This window comes from Anser brachyrhynchus, assembly GCF_964034855.1.
Source record: "Anser brachyrhynchus genome assembly, chromosome: 7".
NCBI classification, from domain to species: Eukaryota; Metazoa; Chordata; class Aves; order Anseriformes; family Anatidae; genus Anser; species Anser brachyrhynchus.
The window spans coordinates 32,337,548-32,355,126 of NC_137701.1; the positions used below are offsets into that span (position 1 = coordinate 32,337,548).

General features: G+C 48.8%; 1 protein-coding gene and 1 long non-coding RNA gene across 3 annotated transcripts; one reads left to right on the forward strand and one right to left on the reverse strand.

Moving 5' to 3' along the window:
* Nucleotides 1–293: 293 nt before the first annotated feature.
* MARCO (macrophage receptor with collagenous structure) lies at nt 294–11,516 on the reverse strand. 2 transcript variants are annotated; one of them, XM_080599172.1, is made up of 15 exons: nt 11,042–11,516; nt 9,032–9,133; nt 8,540–8,755; nt 8,124–8,159; nt 7,079–7,123; nt 6,637–6,744; nt 5,737–5,844; nt 5,582–5,626; nt 5,089–5,187; nt 4,940–4,993; nt 4,262–4,306; nt 3,999–4,106; nt 2,725–2,766; nt 2,192–2,368; nt 294–1,855 (listed from the first exon to the last, which is right to left on the reverse strand). In XM_080599172.1, exons 1-15 carry the CDS (start codon nt 11,220–11,222, stop codon nt 1,725–1,727), a joined length of 1,497 nt encoding a protein of 498 aa, XP_080455298.1. In that variant the 5' UTR covers nt 11,223–11,516; the 3' UTR covers nt 294–1,724. The 2 variants fall into 2 exon arrangements, with proteins under 2 accessions (XP_080455298.1, XP_080455299.1); XM_080599173.1 differs by lacking the exon at nt 11,042–11,516 and adding an exon at nt 10,176–10,399.
* A 7-nt stretch (nt 11,517–11,523) lies between these two features.
* LOC308197894 lies at nt 11,524–17,354 on the forward strand. The gene is made up of 3 exons (XR_013953420.1): nt 11,524–12,996; nt 13,075–13,159; nt 13,244–17,354. It is a non-coding gene; the product is annotated as an uncharacterized lncRNA (long non-coding RNA).
* The last annotated feature ends 225 nt before the right edge of the window (nt 17,355–17,579 follow it).

Consider the following 17,579-nt stretch of genomic DNA (forward strand, 5'->3'; position numbering starts at 1 on the left):
ATGGGAGCGTAAGCAGCACCTGCTGATGTGACAAGATATTTGGTTTATAAATCCTTTATTTTCTAACAGTAGCAACGCTTCATTTACATACTGTAACCAAAAAAAAAAAAACCAAAGAAAAAAAAAAGAAAAAAGAAAAAAAAAGAAAAAAAAAAGAAAAAAAAGAAGCCCACACAGGTTCAGCAGTGCCGTGGGAGAGCCTGCAGAAGCTGCTAGCTTAAGTGTGGGTACTGAGCGTGCTGGTAGTGCTGACCAGGCTCCTCACCAGAACAGAAAGCTCTTGCCTCTTCTCATGCAGATGAGCCACTGTCTATTTCCACCAAATCTGCAATATTTGTCATTTGTCAGGTTTCATCCATTGTAGGTTGCAGATGCTCTTTGCCTCCTCTAAACTGGAGCCAGGACTGATAACTGTCTCTATTCATTTTTCTGCTGTCAAAGGCACCAGAGTGCATCGTGGAAAACTTCTGGGATTTTCCAGACTTTCCTGAGGCCTTAGACCCTGTACCAAACATTTCCTTTAGGTCAAAACAGCATTGTTGCAGACAGCACTGCATGGTGCTGGGTCTCCTCACTCACATCATCCCTGGATGTCCCATTGTCTGTTGCTCTTACCAGCACTGCTTGTTTTTTTCCAGTTATATCTGGATTTGTGAGCACCAAAAATGAGTTTTGAAACTGTGTAAACAAGTGCAGTTATGACTAACATTAAGGCAGAGGTATGGGGTTGCTTACATCCATTTCTGATATTTTAAAAAAAAGGTCCACAAGCAGGGTGCTGCAATGTGCACAGCTATTTATACACAGGCTGATTGTCACCTGCCAAATGCCCAGTGCTGATGAAAAAGCTTTAGGACAGAAGAAAGAGGAGCCTTTCAGCTGTTATCTCAGACCTGTGTAAGACTTCCATTTAAGGCAGAAGCTTTTGGTTTGGGACCATGTTTTCACTCAGAAAGTTTAATTAGCTGGTACTTTCACATTATTGCTCTTATTCATCATCCCTTTACTTTAGTGGATCGTCTAATTTCTAAAGATCTGAAAGCACTTACTTTTACACACCAGATAAGGTAAGGGTTTTGTTCTTGGGGGCAGGATGGGAAATGCTGACAGAGAAGGCAGGGGACTTGGCCAGGTCTGTGCTAAACCAGGATGGTGAGGCACCTGGATGGTGGCACTTTAACCTCTGATCATCATCTCCTCTGGAGAATCTTTGTGTTTGCACTCCAGATAGATCACCTGATGATTTCTGAGCACCTGCTGCCTTGGGTACTTGCATTTTACCGAGGTTTTTAGGTTCAGGTTCACAACTGCACTGTGATGAAGATGGACTGGGCCAGCTAAGCTGCAATAACTGCTGCTTTCCTCAGGCTTGTCCTGTTCTCTCTCCCTGCACTGAGCCCAAGCAGAGCAGCTCTCCTGTGCTGCGGGCTGAGAGGGCACACGCGTGTGAGCTCCTGCAGGTGGACTGATGTCAGGTAGCTGGCAAAGCTGTGAACTCACTCAAGTGTCTGAGCTCCAGCTGTTTTGTGACAGCTGGGATGTCTCAGGTTATCCGTAGGTCTTGTGAATGTTATTGATTCATCGAAAATTCAGCTTTCTCTGTCAACATGTTTAGTAAATACGTTATAAGCGCAGCCTGTACAAGTTGGTTTGACGGTATGGACAGGAGGAGCCCCACAGAGCACTTTGGCAGGCAGTGGCTCCTGGGGCAGCCCTGGCTCCCATCAGATACACTCCACCCCTGCGTCCTCACTGTGGGAGCAGTTGTGTGTGCCCCAGTTGGATTTTGCGCAGTCATAAATTGACTCTTCATTCCCTCTGCAATTCACGTCATCAAGCCAAATTTGCCCAGTGCCTTTGGAAGAGGAATTAAGACAAGTAAGTACAACAAACAACCAAAAGCAGTCACTGATGTACAGAGGAAATGGTAGCGTGCACTTTTCTAAAGGGAACCCCATGGGCTGCGGGCATGTGTTGGGTTGCACGGTTGGCATATTGGAACGCCAGCCTTTGGGCACAGTTCAGGCAGCACCTGACATGCAGCTATCTTGTCCCAAGGGGACAGAGCTGTCCCTTTTAAACCATCCTCTTTGCTGTCCCATTGCTTGCAGGGTGTGCGATACCTCCCGTGCCAGGCGGGTCGTGCAGCCCCTGCCTCGCAGCCCAGCCTGGGGGGCTGCTGTGGACTCACCTCCTGCCGCAGTGAAGGCAGCGATGGCAGAGTTGTATCCCAGCATCTTGCAGACCACAGAGGCGCTTTGCACGTCCCAGCCATCGTCACATATCGTTCCCCAGGACTGGTTGTGAAGGATTTCCACGCGACCCCTCCTGCCACCACCCACGATTCGTATGTAGTTGCTGAAGCGACCTGATGGATTGGAAGAGATAATAACTGTAAAAAAATAACTGTACTAAATGTATGGGTGGAGATGCTAAAAGCACTTTGAAAGATGGAAGCAGTGACTGCCCAAGCCAGATGAATGCTCCCATCTCCACAGCTGCAGCTGTGATGGGACCTGAAGTTTTTAGCTCATATCTGAACAATTCAAGGCCCTGTCCCAGCTCCAGAGGCTGCGGCTCAGTGTAATTTTTCAGCTGAGACCCCTCAGTTCTGGTAGCTGTGTGGCAGGTTAACCTGTGTGTGCAGGAGACCCACTGGTCTTGATCTCAAAAGTAGCTTTGATGCCAAAGTCAAGCGATAGAAGATAGATAAAAGTCCCATACCTGCTCCCTGTTCACCTTTGCTGCCTTTCGCTCCTGGGGAACCTGTTCCAAATTGAAAAATAAGAAAATATTTGACTGCTGCTTGGGGAAAAATACAGTTATTGCTTTTTTTTTTTTTGAGTAATTGGGTGGGTCACATATGGGCAGAGGTTTCTGTCTCCACATAGAAGGGACCTTCTGAAGTGACTGAGGGTATGTGAAAGGAATGTGAAAACAGTGTAGCAAGAAAAGTAGGATAACACATGGCACAGTTTTCTTAATGCATGGCCCACGAAAAGATCAGTTTACAAAACCCCATCCACTTACTCTTGGGAAATATGCCTTATTCCCACTAACTGTAAAATGACTTCTCTGAGAGCCTCTGGGCTCTCCAGAAGCAGGCACAGTGTCTCCCAAAGTATTTGCAGGAAGATCTGCATCGTGGGGTTTGCTCTCTAGGTGCTGCCATGGGACAGCAGAAAGCCACTCACAAGTTCTCCACATTTCCATACAGCACCCTGGTTCCTGAGAGTGTAGGTGCTTGAAAAGTCATGGTAAGCTCTTCACCCCCAAAGCTACTTTGGCAAAGCACATATTGCCATCTCCTTCTGCAGCAGGGTGGGAGCTGAGACCCACCCAGAGTGCGCTACCTAGCTTGGGGTCAGCCCAGTTAGGCTATTCCTCCCCTTCCACCCCTCTTCCAGAGGCAAAGCTCCAGAAGAGGAGTGCACGGAGGAGCCCCACATAGCCCCCATTTTACTTTATGTCTGAGGACTCTTGTACTGTTCAATGTGAACACCAAAAAAAAAAAAGCTGATTTCTTCCTGTGGCCTGTTCAAATAATATTTTGTTTATTATTTTACTACAGGCCTTAGGGTTTTGGGAAGCATTCAGTGACTGGAAAAGAAGAGGGTAAGGATGGGGAGTTGTTGTAGTGTTGGCCCTTTTGAACTGTCTGGTTTTTGTCCTGCGACAAGAGAGGCTTTCTTAAATAGCCCTTGTGTTGCTGATTCTGTTCCTTACCACCACATCAATCCCAGAAGCACAGTACATTGCAAGATGTCTCTGGGCATGGATTTGAAAAAATCCAATGCAGCTGTTTACTTGTGTATCTTTTAGCAAGACTCCCAAGGTATGAATGTGATACTCCTCACATTCACCTCCTGGGAAGACTGATCTATCTGTCCAGTTGCTCCTGAGAAAGTGCCCCAGGGCAGCTTGTGCCAGGCTGTGCTGTACAATCCCAAACCCAGATGTTCCCTCAGCTCCACAGAGCCCTTGGCAAACAGCCTTACCTGTAAGTCCGCGGTCTCCTTTTTCTCCTTTTACTCCTCGTTCACCTTTTAGACCAGAACTGCCATGATCTCCCTTACTTCCTTTTGGACCAATTGGGCCTATGCTGCCTGTGAGGAAACCAAAAAAAGTTATTATTTTTGTTCCTTGCCAAAGAAACAGTGTGAAAAGCATTTCACATTGATGCAGAGAACTGGGAAGTGACATCTAAAGTACTGTGCTTAATCATCATCAGAATAAGTAGTGCTTTCAAAAAAATATTTACCTTGTGGGCCCTGGTCTCCCTTTGTTCCTTTTTGCCCTGGAATACCTAAGATCATGAAAAGAAGAAGAAGAAAAAAAAAGATATTTATACGATTAAAAAAGTTTATGCAAACTATTATTTAGGGTTGGTTTCACTCAGTCCAGGTTAGCTGTAGTGTAAACAGTCATCTATTTCTGAAGCTGATGTCTGACTTCCCACTATACTCAGGGCAGACCCCTTCAGTAGAGAAAATAAAGACAGTGGAGAGTTGTGTTCGTGTGTTTGGTAGTAGATGGATTTCAGGTCATTTGTATCACATCCTAAACTCCACTGTTGGCAGAGAGACCCCACCTCCAGGTAGGTCCTCGCTGGCCACAGAGAGCCTGGGCACAAAACCTCAGGTTCAGCAGACAAACACGTAACGTTGGGCCAGGTGGCTCCCTATCATCCGGGTGTCCAGGAGTGCAGGAGGGTGCAGCACTTCAACCTGATGGAGATGAGAGGCTGTGTGCACTACGTACATTCAGAGTTAAAAGGGAAATACACCGGAATAGGTTTGTGCAGCAGAACGTTACTCTGTTGTTTTGGGTGCCCATGGTACAGAGGTGGACTTCCTCAGGTGGAAGGTCAAAGCAAAGGCCTGGGCTATGTGCTCCAAGCTGGTCTCTGAAGAGACCTCTTCCTGCGATGCTCTTTTACCTGGTAATCCGCTGTCTCCCTTTTCACCTTTGAGTCCCGCATTGCCTGCCATTCCTGAAAGTAAAAACAAGTCAGGGAAAGTAAATCTATCACTCAAAGAGAGGCCAGTGTAGAAGGGCAGTGGGTAACGGATTTTGGTAGCTTTGTACCTGGACTACCCCTGGGCCCGAGGTCCCCCTTCTCCCCCTTCTGGCCAGGTTTGCCACTGGGGCCAGCAGCTCCCGGAGGGCCTTGTTCTCCAGCTGAGCCTTCAGGGTGAACAACAGAACGTGTGAAATGCAGGCAATACACGAGGGAGGAAAACAAAAGATAGCTCTGTCACTGACCCCCATGCCGTGCAGACTGAGTTATCCCTATGAAAGCAAACACCGGTTCTCCCCAAGGAACCATGCATGCACACGTCAGGAAGGATGTGGTCTTCCGTGGTACAAAACCTTCCTCTCCCTCTTGTTTTCTTGCACACTGAGTAGGGTTTGGCTGCAGGACGGGTTTGCACAACGTTGGCATGGTTTCTCCATCTAATCATCATCTCTTATCCATGCTGGGAGCTATCCTGGCTGAAGCTTTCCTTGTCATGACACATCATCTTAAAGAGATTAGTCTCCTGTTCCTAGAAGAAACTGTACCTTCTGTGCTGCTTACCTGTCTCTCCTTTCTGCCCAGGACGTCCAGGCTCCCCCACGCTGCCTGTAACAAAATCTTGGCATCAGTGCTAGCGGGACGTAGCTGAATGCTTCAGCTGGAGGAGCCCTCCAGCACAGCACGTGTGTCAGCTGTGCTGCGTCCTCTGCACTTACCATTGAAACCTGGCAGTCCCTGGTCTCCCTGTTTTCCCTGAGGACCCACGGGTCCAGGGGGCCCCGAATCTCCCTTCTTGCCCGTTTCACCTTTTTGTCCTTGGACACCTACCAAACAGCACAGCACGTGCGTGTAAATTAAAAACAAACAAACAAAACGAAACTAATACAACACAAAGATTTCTCTCTGAAGGCAGTGGGGCACCTCCTTCCAGCTGTCCCAGCACCAAAGGTTGGCCCAGAGTGGTGGGTTCTGGTGATTTACTTCTGAGGAGTCTCTAGCCAACCTGTGCAAGTGTCCTTTCTCATCTGCACCACGTACATCTCCTGCTTTCTTTTGCTATGCTGCCTTCAGCCTTTCCTTTCCAGGTGCAGCCTACTTGAGACTGTTGAATTTTGGTTATCTGGGAGATGCCCACTAATGTGTGCTGCACAGGAGAGAAAATGGTGCATAACTCTCCTACTTATGGTGTAAAAAAGGCTTAAATAGGGTATAAAGTTCTCAGAAGTAGGTTTTACTATAGTCAAAACTAACATCCATGTGCTTCTGTAGATAAATTATATTGTATTATGTTATACCATGAAAATCCTACTGTAAACATTGCTGCTTAAATCTGGGACATGCTGATAATTGAATACTTGTGCCTTTCACTAGACAAAGGTCACTCTGTGAGGAGACTTCCACGGTGCAGAGTCAACATTTTGCAGGTCTCCTTTCCCCCCTTTGGGAGCTTTGCTGGAACACAACACAAAACGAGATCCCTCCAGATCAAACCCAAAGTCCTGTTTTTGTGAAATATGGGACCTATGAAGACTTCACCTGGTGTTTTAAGTGGAACCAATTTAAATAGGAATACATGGGAAAATCTTAAAAGTGTTGCAACAGTGAAGAAGCCTTACCTGCAAGCCCCATCTCTCCTTTTTCTCCTCTTACTCCAGGTTCACCACTTGGGCCGGCAGGGCCAGGATCTCCTTTACTCCCCTTCGTGCCCTGCAGTCCCTGTAAGCCTGCATGGACAAAACCACACTTCTGATGCTGCCGTGGATATCGTGCCTAGTGAACAGCAGCAGCAGCAGGCCACACAACAGGAGCCAAACGCTGCTCTCCGTGTACCTGAGAGCGGTGCAAGAGGCAGAGGGCAAGACAATTCTTTCAGACAATATTTTTTCCAGCTAAGTTTTGCTCTTGTTCGCACTAGTTTTACATAGGCTTATTTCTTCAACTCCAATGACATTCCTACTAACTTACATCTTAACTGAGGACAAGATTGCCCATAAAATCATCCATAAAGTCACGTTATGCTCATCCACAGAAGTGATTCAGGTGTCAGAAAAGCCTTACCTTGGATTCCTCGGTCTCCCTTAGTCCCCGGTGGTCCCTGTAGCCCTGAGATGTAAAACACATCTATCAGCTGATACACATCATCTATTCACAATAATGAGCAAGAAGAAGAGGTGAATTTTTTAACCATCCTTTGTGCATGTGCCTTCGGTCACCGCTGAGGCCAGTCTTCAGCTGGCAGAGGTGAAGGCAGGCACTCGAGCGAAGTCCTTGGAGCTGGGCTGAGTGCGTGCTGGGCAGGGGCCAGCTGTCCCCCAGCCAAACCCTGCTGACTGCCTGCTCACGGGGACCTCTGGGGAGATCTTCCCTCAAAAAGCCCTGAGCTATTGGGCTCTGAAGAATAGTAACAGTGTTTGGCTGGAGGTTGTTTTTCATCGTTGTGAACGCAGCCAGGAAGATATGAAAAAGATGATTTTTTAAAAATCTATTTTTTTTTCTTCAGCAAAGCTCATGAGCATAGCCAAGAACTAGGGATGGATGAGATACAGACCTGACATAACAAGGGGTGCATCTTAGATCATCATTACAGGATCACAGAAACCTCAGTTTCTTTGGAAAGTGCCTGGTCCAACCTCTGCTAAAAGCAGAGCCAACATGAGATCAGATCTTGCTGCATCCTCACAGTCTGCAGATATTTATCTCCTGCAGCTGGTGCAATTCCACCTGACACCCCCATGGACCCAGCGCAGCAGATTGTGCTTGTGCAGAGGAGAGCTCTCGCTCCCAGCTCATTCCCAAGCCCATGTAGCTGTTCCCCCAAGGACAGGGTGGACAAGGTCCCAGGTCTGTCACTGCTCGCTACATGCACTGTTTGTCTGAGGCCCCACAGAGCAGGGATCGGGAAAGTCTCCTTGAATTGTCTTGGGCAAGCTGAAGCTCCTGGGGATCGGTCAAAAGTATGACAGGTCTCCTCATGGCCAGGGCACTGCGCATGTGGTAGGACAGGGGTCTAGTGACCGAAATCCCAAATCTTCACCTCAGATCTCTTACCAGAAAAAAAGAAAGGAAAAGAGAAAAGTTTCTTATGGCTCATCTACCCACATACCTGGTGGACCAGGATCTCCTTTGCGTCCAGGAGGACCTGAAATAAATATTTAACGGATAATTTTCAGTAGTCGTTACTCAGGGAAGGACATACCAATAAGTCAGGGCTGAAGACAGCAGCCTTTTGGAGGGCACTGAGTTACAGGAGGGGAGAGCAGCCCCCAGCCCCACACGCAGCTGCAGAGGGAGCCAGGTGAAGCACAGGGCAGTGCTCTGGCTTCTCCAGCTGCACCAGCTCCGTGGGCAACGTCCGACCCTGGGCACTGGAGCATCACTAACTACTGGACAGGAAGACCAAATCTCGCCCAGGTTATTCCTTCAGAACTAGATTTTCCTTGATTTGGCCCAGCCTTGCCGGTGGTGCAGAAGAACCAGCTCTCCCCACTGAATAGCCAGCATGGAGAAATGAAGCCATACCTGCAACCAGGCTGATGTTGCTCATCATCGTCACCAAGTTTGCATTGCTGTTTTTAATGATGATGATTTCCTCTTCTATGCTTCTCCTCCAGTTTTCTTCATGTCTCACGTCCCCCTCCAAAAAAAGGCTGTTGGCATAGGATCTTCCCAGCACCCCTTCTGCATATGACACATTATTTTCTTGACGTTTCAACATCTCCTCCTCCATTTTAAACACTGAGGAAACAAAACATCTGTGCAGTGAATGTTTCCTGGGAAATTCTTGGTCAGCAGAGCAGCTCCCTGGTACCTGTGCAGTTAAGTACCACCAGTGGGGCCTGTTTTCACATGCTGGGCTTTGCTGCAGCCACGGGTGCAGACATTTGGACCCAGGGCAGATGCAAAGCACAGGTGTGGGTTGGGGATTGCCTTCCTGCAGCAGACACATTGACTGTCTGTGTGCCCATGAGCTCCCAGAGCACCCAGCAAAGCTCCTTTGGGTGGAAGCATTACCTTTGTATGCCAGCAGCCCCTGGCCGACCGTCAGCAGCAGCAGGTAGATGCAAAAGGCAGTCCGAGCACAGCATGTGGATGGCTTTCTTTGGCTTTGAGGCTCTAAAAACCAACAAAAGTAGGACAAACATCCTCTCACATCTCTCCCATTACAAACTCTGCTTGTTTCCAGCCATTTCAGGCTTGGCCACACTAAAACCTCAGTGCTTTCCAGTGGCAGGGAGTCCTGCGAGGCTGCTGGGTCCCATGAACCGACCCGGGCTGTGCACTGCGATTCACCCTTGGCATCTTTTCCTTAGCTGGTTTAACCAGCTCACTTCCATCGGGACCTAATCCAGCCTGTGACAGTATGAGCAGGGCTGTTGTCCCCTTTCTACATCAACGAGCTCCCCATTTCCATCACGTTTATTTGTCCCAGGCTGCCACGCAAGGAGGGCTGGTCAGAGCACACTCTCTCCCTCCCCAGGGACCTGCATACCTGCGGCTCTAACAGCGATGCAAGTGCACATCGACACAAATGAGAAATCAATAACAAACTGAACTGCAGAACACATGAAAACAAGTTGTAACATTTAAAACAAATTGTCACCAGCAAGTGTAAAAGAAACGAACTGCTTTGTCAAATTTGGCCTTTAAGGAGAAAAAAAAAAGGATTTTTGAAGCATTAATAATTACTTTAGACATGCAATAAGTTACCCTTAATTGAGTTTTGTTTTTTTTTTTTCAAAGTAATGTAATGAGGAGTTTAAAGTCTTAGCTTGAATAGAGTACAAAGATTTAATTAGTTTTACAATAGAATGGTTTAGTCAGCAATAAAGTATTTATATTCAGCTAAAAATTCATAAACTTCTTTTATTTTTTTTATTGGATCTGGTGATTTCAGTATCTTAACTATTAAGACATGACAGTTTGACTCAGCGAAATTAGGCATTTTCTGAAACAGGGAGAGAACTATTTTATGATGCTCAGCATCAGCTTTGGCTGGAAACGACGGTTTCACATACTGCTCTTTTTAAATGGTCAGTTAATTTAGTAGCATAATTATTGTGAAAAGCATTTAATAGTCAGTATAAATACATAATTTCCTTTTTATGTTTCTCATAATAAAATCCACATCAATCCATTTAATAAAAAGAAACCTTACCACTTATCTGAAAGGTTGTAGTAGCAGCTGGAGCAAACCCAATCTTGTCTGAAATACTGAAAGTGCTCATATCACTTGAATTTCCCTCTCCTCCGTATCTGTCTTTAATTTTCATGACAAACGTATTGTGGCTGACCTAGATCCTTGTCAGATTGGGGACAACAGAGAACTGAAGGGACTTCCTATCTGCCTCCTGATTTGATATGCTTTCTGATATGCTTTTCCTATCCGCTCAGTTTTTATAGACTTGTGAGAACTCTGATGTGGTAATTTGAACAGTTCCTCAAAACTTCCCGCAGCTGAGATGCTCAGCTGCTCTTCCCTGCTCGCTCACCACATCCACAGAGCCTCAAGCGTGGTCCTGCAAGAAGTTCAACAGAAGTTTCAGTTATGAAATGTCTCCGCACTTCAGGAGGGTTGCGTGCCAGGTGGCCCTTTGGCTCCTACCACAAGTAAACCACCTCCAGAAGGAAAGGAGACCCCTGATTCAATGCTAGCTTCAAGATCCATCCTCTGGGAGGACAGGTGAAGTCCTGCACGGTGATAAGCCCCATGCTAATGGGCACTAATATGATGATTTATGACTGAAATGCAAGGAGGAAAAGAATCAGGGGGAGCTGTAAGGACAAGCGAGCGATGGTGGGGTGGGGGCGGCTGAAGACGAAGTGGGCTTGAGGTGTAATGGAGGAGAGACACTTTCAGCCTCCTACTGAGGCCCTCTCCAGCCCCCAACCTCCTTCACCCAATTCCACGGACACCATTTCCACCACCTCACCGTCTCACCCACGCCCTGTACATCTCACCCCCACGGCATTTCGCCATCTCCGAAATTTGTGCCGGGGCTGGCACAGAGGGAAGTGACTCACCCAGGCCATCAGGCGAGAGCCGTCGGTAGGTGCTGGGCAGAGCCCTGCGCGCCCACGTTGCCACTGCCACCCGCTGTCCCCTCCGAGGCACAGAGGAGCCACCATCACAGGGTCCCCTCCCCGATGGCAGGTGCCTGCCCGGTTGTGGCCCTGCCGAGACCTCGCCACTTTCTGTGGCCATGGGAGAGAGCACGGAGCCAACCTGGGGCACAGGCAGCTGGAAGTCCTCAGCTGGACAGCCCGGTGCAGCGAGACCCTCGCTTCTGCACCTGCCGCCTTGCTCTCTAAAAGGCTTAAACCAAAAATAAGTGGGGATTTTGAAATCGACTTCTGCGTTCGCCTTTCAAACACGCAGCTGTGACCTGGGTTGGCACCAACAGAGAGGAAGAGGATCTCTCTGCTATTAGGGTGGCTGGAGAGGTTACCACCGATCTGCCGAGCTGCAGTAACCACCCGTGCGTGCTCTCCCTTCACGGCATCCAGCCCATCTCTAACAGTGTGAAGCCACCTCCAGCTGGGCCAGGTGATGGGCTGGGCACGGTTGCAGGTGGGTGTTTATAGCGATGGATGTCATTCAGGTGCAGCACACAGCAGAGCTGCAGCACCAAGTCTTTTAGCCACACAGTCCTGATCCTCACTGCTTCAGGGTTCAAACTCCAGTTCTTCACTTGGCTACTGCAGGAAAGTCAATAGCAAAGCCATGATCCTGCCCAACTCCAGCTGCCAGCTTTGGTTGCCCACCCAGGTGGTCAAGCCTGATTCTCAGGCACCTGGCTGCCTGGGAGCATCGCAGCGTATATCCATCTGGGTGTCAGCCTCTGCAAACCGGTGGCAGATTTCCCTATTTTTTCCCTATTTTCACATGGCAGCAGGTGTCTCAGTCATGCTGCTGGCATCAGAGATCATGCACCACCGTGTTCACTTGGCCTCTGCCACCTCCCACTTTCTGCTGTCGTTCATTTCTTGCTGCCCCATCACTGGCTGCAGCAGCAGACTGACTTTGGTTGTGCAATCAGGGTTACTAACTCAGGGAAGAAAAAAGAAAAGAAACTGCTGATTCAGTGTGGTCTCCTGGGATCGAGGGTTTGCTGAAACAATATGATTATTAATAGAACAGCAGTTTCCAGCACATTATGGGACACGTCTGCCGGGCCATCAGCCTCGCCCTCCAGGCTCTCAGCCTCCTCTCCCTCCTGATGCTCCTCCTGCCCCTTTTGAAGCACTCTGCCAAAGTCTTGGGGAAGAGCCTGAAGTCCTCCTGCTCACCCTAGCCCTTCCCATGCTGTGATGCTGGTGGCTCATGCTGGGCAGAAGGTGCTCCTCATGCTCTCGTTGCAAAGGTGCACCACAGCTGAGCTGAGTTGTAAGGATGGACCACAGCCACATCAACGTCATGGGCCCTCAGGTAACTGCTGGTGGAAGGCAAGGGAAGTGTCTGCCCCCTGGCCATGCCCACTGCCTCTCTCATGTCATTTCACCACTTGTGTCAGCTGCAGGCGTTTGTCACCACCAGAAGTTGCCTACTCATGGCTGAAAGAAGAGATGTTACGCCAAGCTCTGGGCTGGCGTTAGGTAATCACAGTGCTTCTCAGCAGTGATACAGCCGGGGAGCCTGGACAGATGTCAGCTTCCTCAAGATAAGCATTTATCCTGAAGGAACAGAATCTGTGATTTTTTTGTTTAAGGTGTTTTTTTTGTTGTTTTGTTTTGCCAAATGAGAAGATGTCCTAGCTCAGAAGTGTTTTTCCATCAGCATGGCAGTGTTTCCAAACTCACCTAATGGATTCCAAACTGTCCGAGGTATAAATGGGCAGACTTCAGGGGGCTTTGGTGCCCCTCAAAAGACGAGGAAGAGGTGAGGGCACAAAGAGGCCACATGTCAGGAGAGCCAGGGCAGCAGCCTCTGATGTTTTGGCAGTTGCCTCTAGACTGAAGTGAGAGTGGCAGCCAAAAAGGTAAGAGTCTACCCCATATCCCAACACCTGTACTCAGTTTCTGCAGATGGACATAAAATAAAGTGTTCCTGCCCACAGACCGCAGTGCTCTCCTGCAGGCCCTGGTAGCTGTGGATGACCTGGGACATGTGTGGTAGAGACCGGAGCCTCTGCCTCTGCAGTGGTAGGTTTGTTCTTAAACTAGCTGATTTTGTTTTGTTTTGCTTTTGCTATTTCACATGATTTTTCTCTCTCTTCCTCTTTTTAGAATGAACTGGGCTGGTAAGCTTTGACATCCCAGTGGGCTCTTGTGATGAGTGGCCACCAACCAAACACCTGCTCAGCCGCTTGCTCAGCCTCCTCCTCCCTTGGGACAGGGAGAAAACAGAAGGAAGGCGAGAAGACTCCTGCAGTGACATGATGGCACTTTGGTGGGGAAAGCAAAAGCTGTGTGTGCAAGCAAAGCAGAAAGAGGAAAGAATCAGTTCTCTACTTCCCATTAGCACGCAGATACACGGCCACTTCCTGGGAAGCAGGCCCTTGGCACGTGTGATAGCTGTTTGGGAAGAAAAATGCCATAACCACAACCATTCCCCCTTCCTTCTTCTTTGCCTGAGATTTTACTGCTGAGCACAACATCACATGGGGGGGAATATCCTCGTGGTCAGTTTGGGTCAGTTTGGGGTGTGCCTTGTTCTCCTGGATGAAGACCAAGATGTTCAGTGCCTGTGCCTATCTGGGGACACTGCTGAACTCAGAGGGTGCCAGAGCATGCTGTGAGTGATCTGCCCACGGGCAGCTCACCGAGGGGTCAGGTCTGGGGTGTCCCTTGTGAGGGTCCCACTGGCTGCCCGGCTCAGCCCTGGTCAGCACACCCTCAAAGAACAAGCAGATCTGACTTGAAGGACAAGAAATGTTGCGGTGCCTGGAGGGTTTCCACGCAGAAGGGAGGCTGAGGTGAACACGCAAGATCTGAACATCGGTGATTTCTGCTGGGGCATTAAAGGTGGAGCCTGGACCCATATGGGAGCGAGGACTTATAAATATTTTCAGATCCCTGGTGTTTAAATCCACAGACCACCTGTGGATGAGATTCTTGAGTGGGTATTGCCACAGGTGAGGTCCTTGTCCAGCGCAGACACCACCACAGGGCGTCTCGATGCTACATGCCTGAGGTCACCACACTGCAAAACCCACTTTTGCCCAGGGATCTGCCTCCCCAGGGGCCTCAGAATGAAAGAAGACAGAAGGTTTGCCCCCGTTTTGTGTCCCTCCTCACCAGCCCGGGGCCCTTGGAGAGCCCGCATCCCCATGTACCACCGCTCCAGCTGCCGCGGCAGCACCTGGGCACTCGTGGGGCCGCGGAGCAGCGCTTGTGCTAAAGCAATAAAACCCCTGGCGCAGCCTGCCTGATGTCTCTCCTCTTCAGCTTGATGTGTTGCTTGGCTTTGTTGTAGTGATTGAAACCAGATTTTCTTTCCCTTCCATGAGTTATGTTAATTTGTGTTTCATCAGAACTTGCCTCTTCTCCTCCCTTTCTTTTTTATTTTATTTTTTTTCCCTTTTTTTTTCCCTTTAGGCTGGATCCAGCTGCACCATGAATTCAAGGAACCACCTGCAAAATATTTTAATGACTTCAACCTGCTCTTTGAGGTGAATTAATACCAGGTTGGCCTCTGCAGCCTGGTGGAATAGTCAGGGTTGGCTGAGCAGGCCACCCTTGGAGCTGAAAAAATATGTTCTGCAAGGCAGCCCCCCCTGACAGGCAGCTCTGCCTTCAAGGAGCCCACACGCCTCGTCCATGGCTGTCCACTGCTTGGGTACAGCCGATGCCAGAGATCTGATGTGGCTTTGGAGGCATAATGAGGTGTGCAAAGGGCAGCCACATGCGGATGGTTGGAGCTGTTGCTGATGTGCTGCAGGGAGAGGTCAGCTGCCCCCTGATGGTCCTCTGATGGGATCCTTTGGCTTGTCCCACGCTTTCAGCAAGGCCAAAAGATTTCTCTATGCACAGCAGACCATGCGACAACAGCCCTGCTTTCCTCCACCCCTTGGGATTTTAAAATCCCTGGGTTGTTTTAGGTTTGCTGAGCAGCTCTGTGCCCTGTGCAATGATGCTGCGTGTGCTGTTGTGGTCGTCTCTGCCCAGCTGGGTGCCCACAACCCACCCAGCAAGGAGGTCCTTAACCTGTCCTCATCTCCTCTTTGTGCAGGAAAACCTCTGGAATTAGGCAAGGCTCAGGGCAGCCGTAGTTTTAAATCTTAAGCCAGGCAGGTAGCCAGCAGATCGTTCAGAAGGACATTCCTACAAAGGTTTATTATCCCGTATTGACCTTGCACTGGGGCACATCCCAATTAATTGCAAGCACATTAACGTGTTACTCTGGATTTATCGCTGGGTAAACAAATTAAAAAGCTAATACATGGGCTTCCACGGAAGGACAGCACGGCGTGGATTGTCTCCGATAAGGTTTCTGGCCCAAATGTCCACGTCCTGAATGCTACTGGCAAACACTTCAGCTTGAAAATCCATTAACCTCTAACCACCCTGAGCCCACGAATGCGGAGAGCAGACATGTGCGAGCAGCTACGCACACAGACTGAAGCCGTCAGTGACAGCAGTCCATACAGAATTAACTCAAAGCAACTGTCCTGCAAAACACGTGTGCAGTGCCAGGCATTAAAGTTCAGCCCCTGAAAATGCTTTTCATGCTCCTGTTTCTCTTCTCCAGGTGCTGACACAGCCCAGCAGCCCCTGTCTGGCGGGCAGCAGACCTCAGCTCCCCGGCAGTGACGTCCCTTTCTCCAGTGACAGCCACGCAGGGCTCAGCTTGCTCAATCCACTGCTAGGAAATAAGCTTGGGCGTGAAACTGCCAGCATCAGTACATGGGGAAAAGAAAGTGACAGAAAAGGAAAGAGACACCCTTACGGGAAGCTTCATTTATGCTTTCCTTTAGTTAGGGCCAATAATTGATTGCTGCTTGTCCAGTGTTGTCTTTAGCGAGGATAACTGGTTCTTAAACAATTCTTTCGATTCTCCAGTGTTTTTCAACACGAAGGTGTTGGCCTCGCTCTCATGGGTCAGGAAATAGCCCAGAGGAAGGGAATCAGGAGTGGCAAGAGGTGGAAAGAGTAGGGTATAGCATCTTCACGGGCAGAGCAGGGACCCCATCAGAGTGGTCAGGGGCTGCTGGCTTATGTGTGTCAGCCCTGCGATGGCCAGGAATTGTTTGGTGGCTCGGGGGCCGTCAGCAAGGCTTGCCCTGCACCGGGGCGTGTGTTAGGACTGGCTGTTTGTGAAACATTTGGACTTCCCTTCTCACATGCCAGCAACGGGCTCGCAGTTCACATGCACAAGAAAGGCAAGTGTCCTCTCTGCTCCTTTCCCTTGCTTTTCCTTCCCAAACAGAGAAAAGATCCCGATTCGATGTTCTCATCTGAGCATCTCACAAAATGAGCTAATGTTAGTAGCAGGGCGGACTTAAACTGGGATCAAAAGAGCAAAGCAAGTGGCTTTTTCTCTACTTGTTTTCAGATGCTTTTCTTCTTTCTAGCAAACCCAGCTGGAAGTGTCCAAATGCCTGGGGAATTATGTCATGCTTAGATCTTGCCAGAGGCTCACTTGCCCTAGGCGTGGGCCAGTCTTTCTAGGGAAAAACAATTCTTTTGTACCAGCCTTCAGCCCTTGGTGCCCATTTCCATATCCAACACAGAGATCCTTTTGGGAACTAGCTGGGAATTCCCTTTTACTCCCTCTATTCTGGCGATGACAGATCAAGTGGAGCTGAAGTGTTTGATGAATAAAAATAGAATTTGCCCCACATCCCTGACCCTTGTCGAATTCCAAACCTTAACATTATACCACATTTCTTTTCCAGTCTCTAGGTCTTCTCCAGTATTTATGTAAGAGTTGAAAACCCAGAATGGCTCGAGCAGAGGGGCTGGAGCCTCCAAAGCTGTTAATTCAGGAGTACAGCTGTTATCACAGGTCTGCGGATGCTTGAGCAGAGTTTTGACAGAAAGCTGTTAAAAAGGTCTTCAGATGACAGCACACATGCTGCTAACACATTTTTCAGTCTTTTCCTGACCAAGGTGCAAGAGGGCTTTCTCTTTTCTCCTCCTGGTGCAAGGCAGCTTTTCTTGAGGGCCTGCTGCCTTGCCAACAACTCCATTCACCCAAGACAATTTCTGGTGGTGTCTCCTAATACCACTGCCAGTTTGAGCTAACGCCAGGTAGTTTTGTGCAGAGAAATAATAACGGATGAGGGGAGGGAGCTCGCACACTGGACCCAGGTGTCTGCCCCTCCAACCCCACCATGCCCCTCTGCATCCCCTGTGTGTCCCCACAGCACTGGTGGTGGGCACTGGTGGGAGAGCAAAGCGTACCCAAATTCAATCACAGGCTGGTCCAATATTGTTGTGGAAATCACTGAAAAAAAAAAAAAGTATGATTCTTAATAAATTCCTTCTGTTCTAACCACCAGGAAACCTGGCAGAAGGCACAGTTTAAGCAAAAACAAACATCAAAACCGCACATGCATATATACTTTAAGAGAAACTTATTGAGGAGGACAGGGAGAAATCCGTTAGAAATAGGTTTTCA

What these genes read in the sequence shown, in the direction of transcription:
- MARCO (XM_080599172.1), bottom strand. Translation starts at nt 11,222, where the DNA reads ATGGCCACAGAAAGTGGCGAGGTCTCGGCAGGGCCACAACCGGGCAGG. An exon ending in GGGAGACCGAGGAATCCAAG is followed by an intron (nt 6,745 to 7,078) that starts GTAAGGCTTTTC and finishes TTGTCCATGCAG; the next exon opens with GCTTACAGGGACTGCAGGGC. An exon ending in GGGAGACAGCGGATTACCAG is followed by an intron (nt 4,307 to 4,939) that starts GTAAAAGAGCAT and finishes TCATGATCTTAG; the next exon opens with GTATTCCAGGGCAAAAAGGA.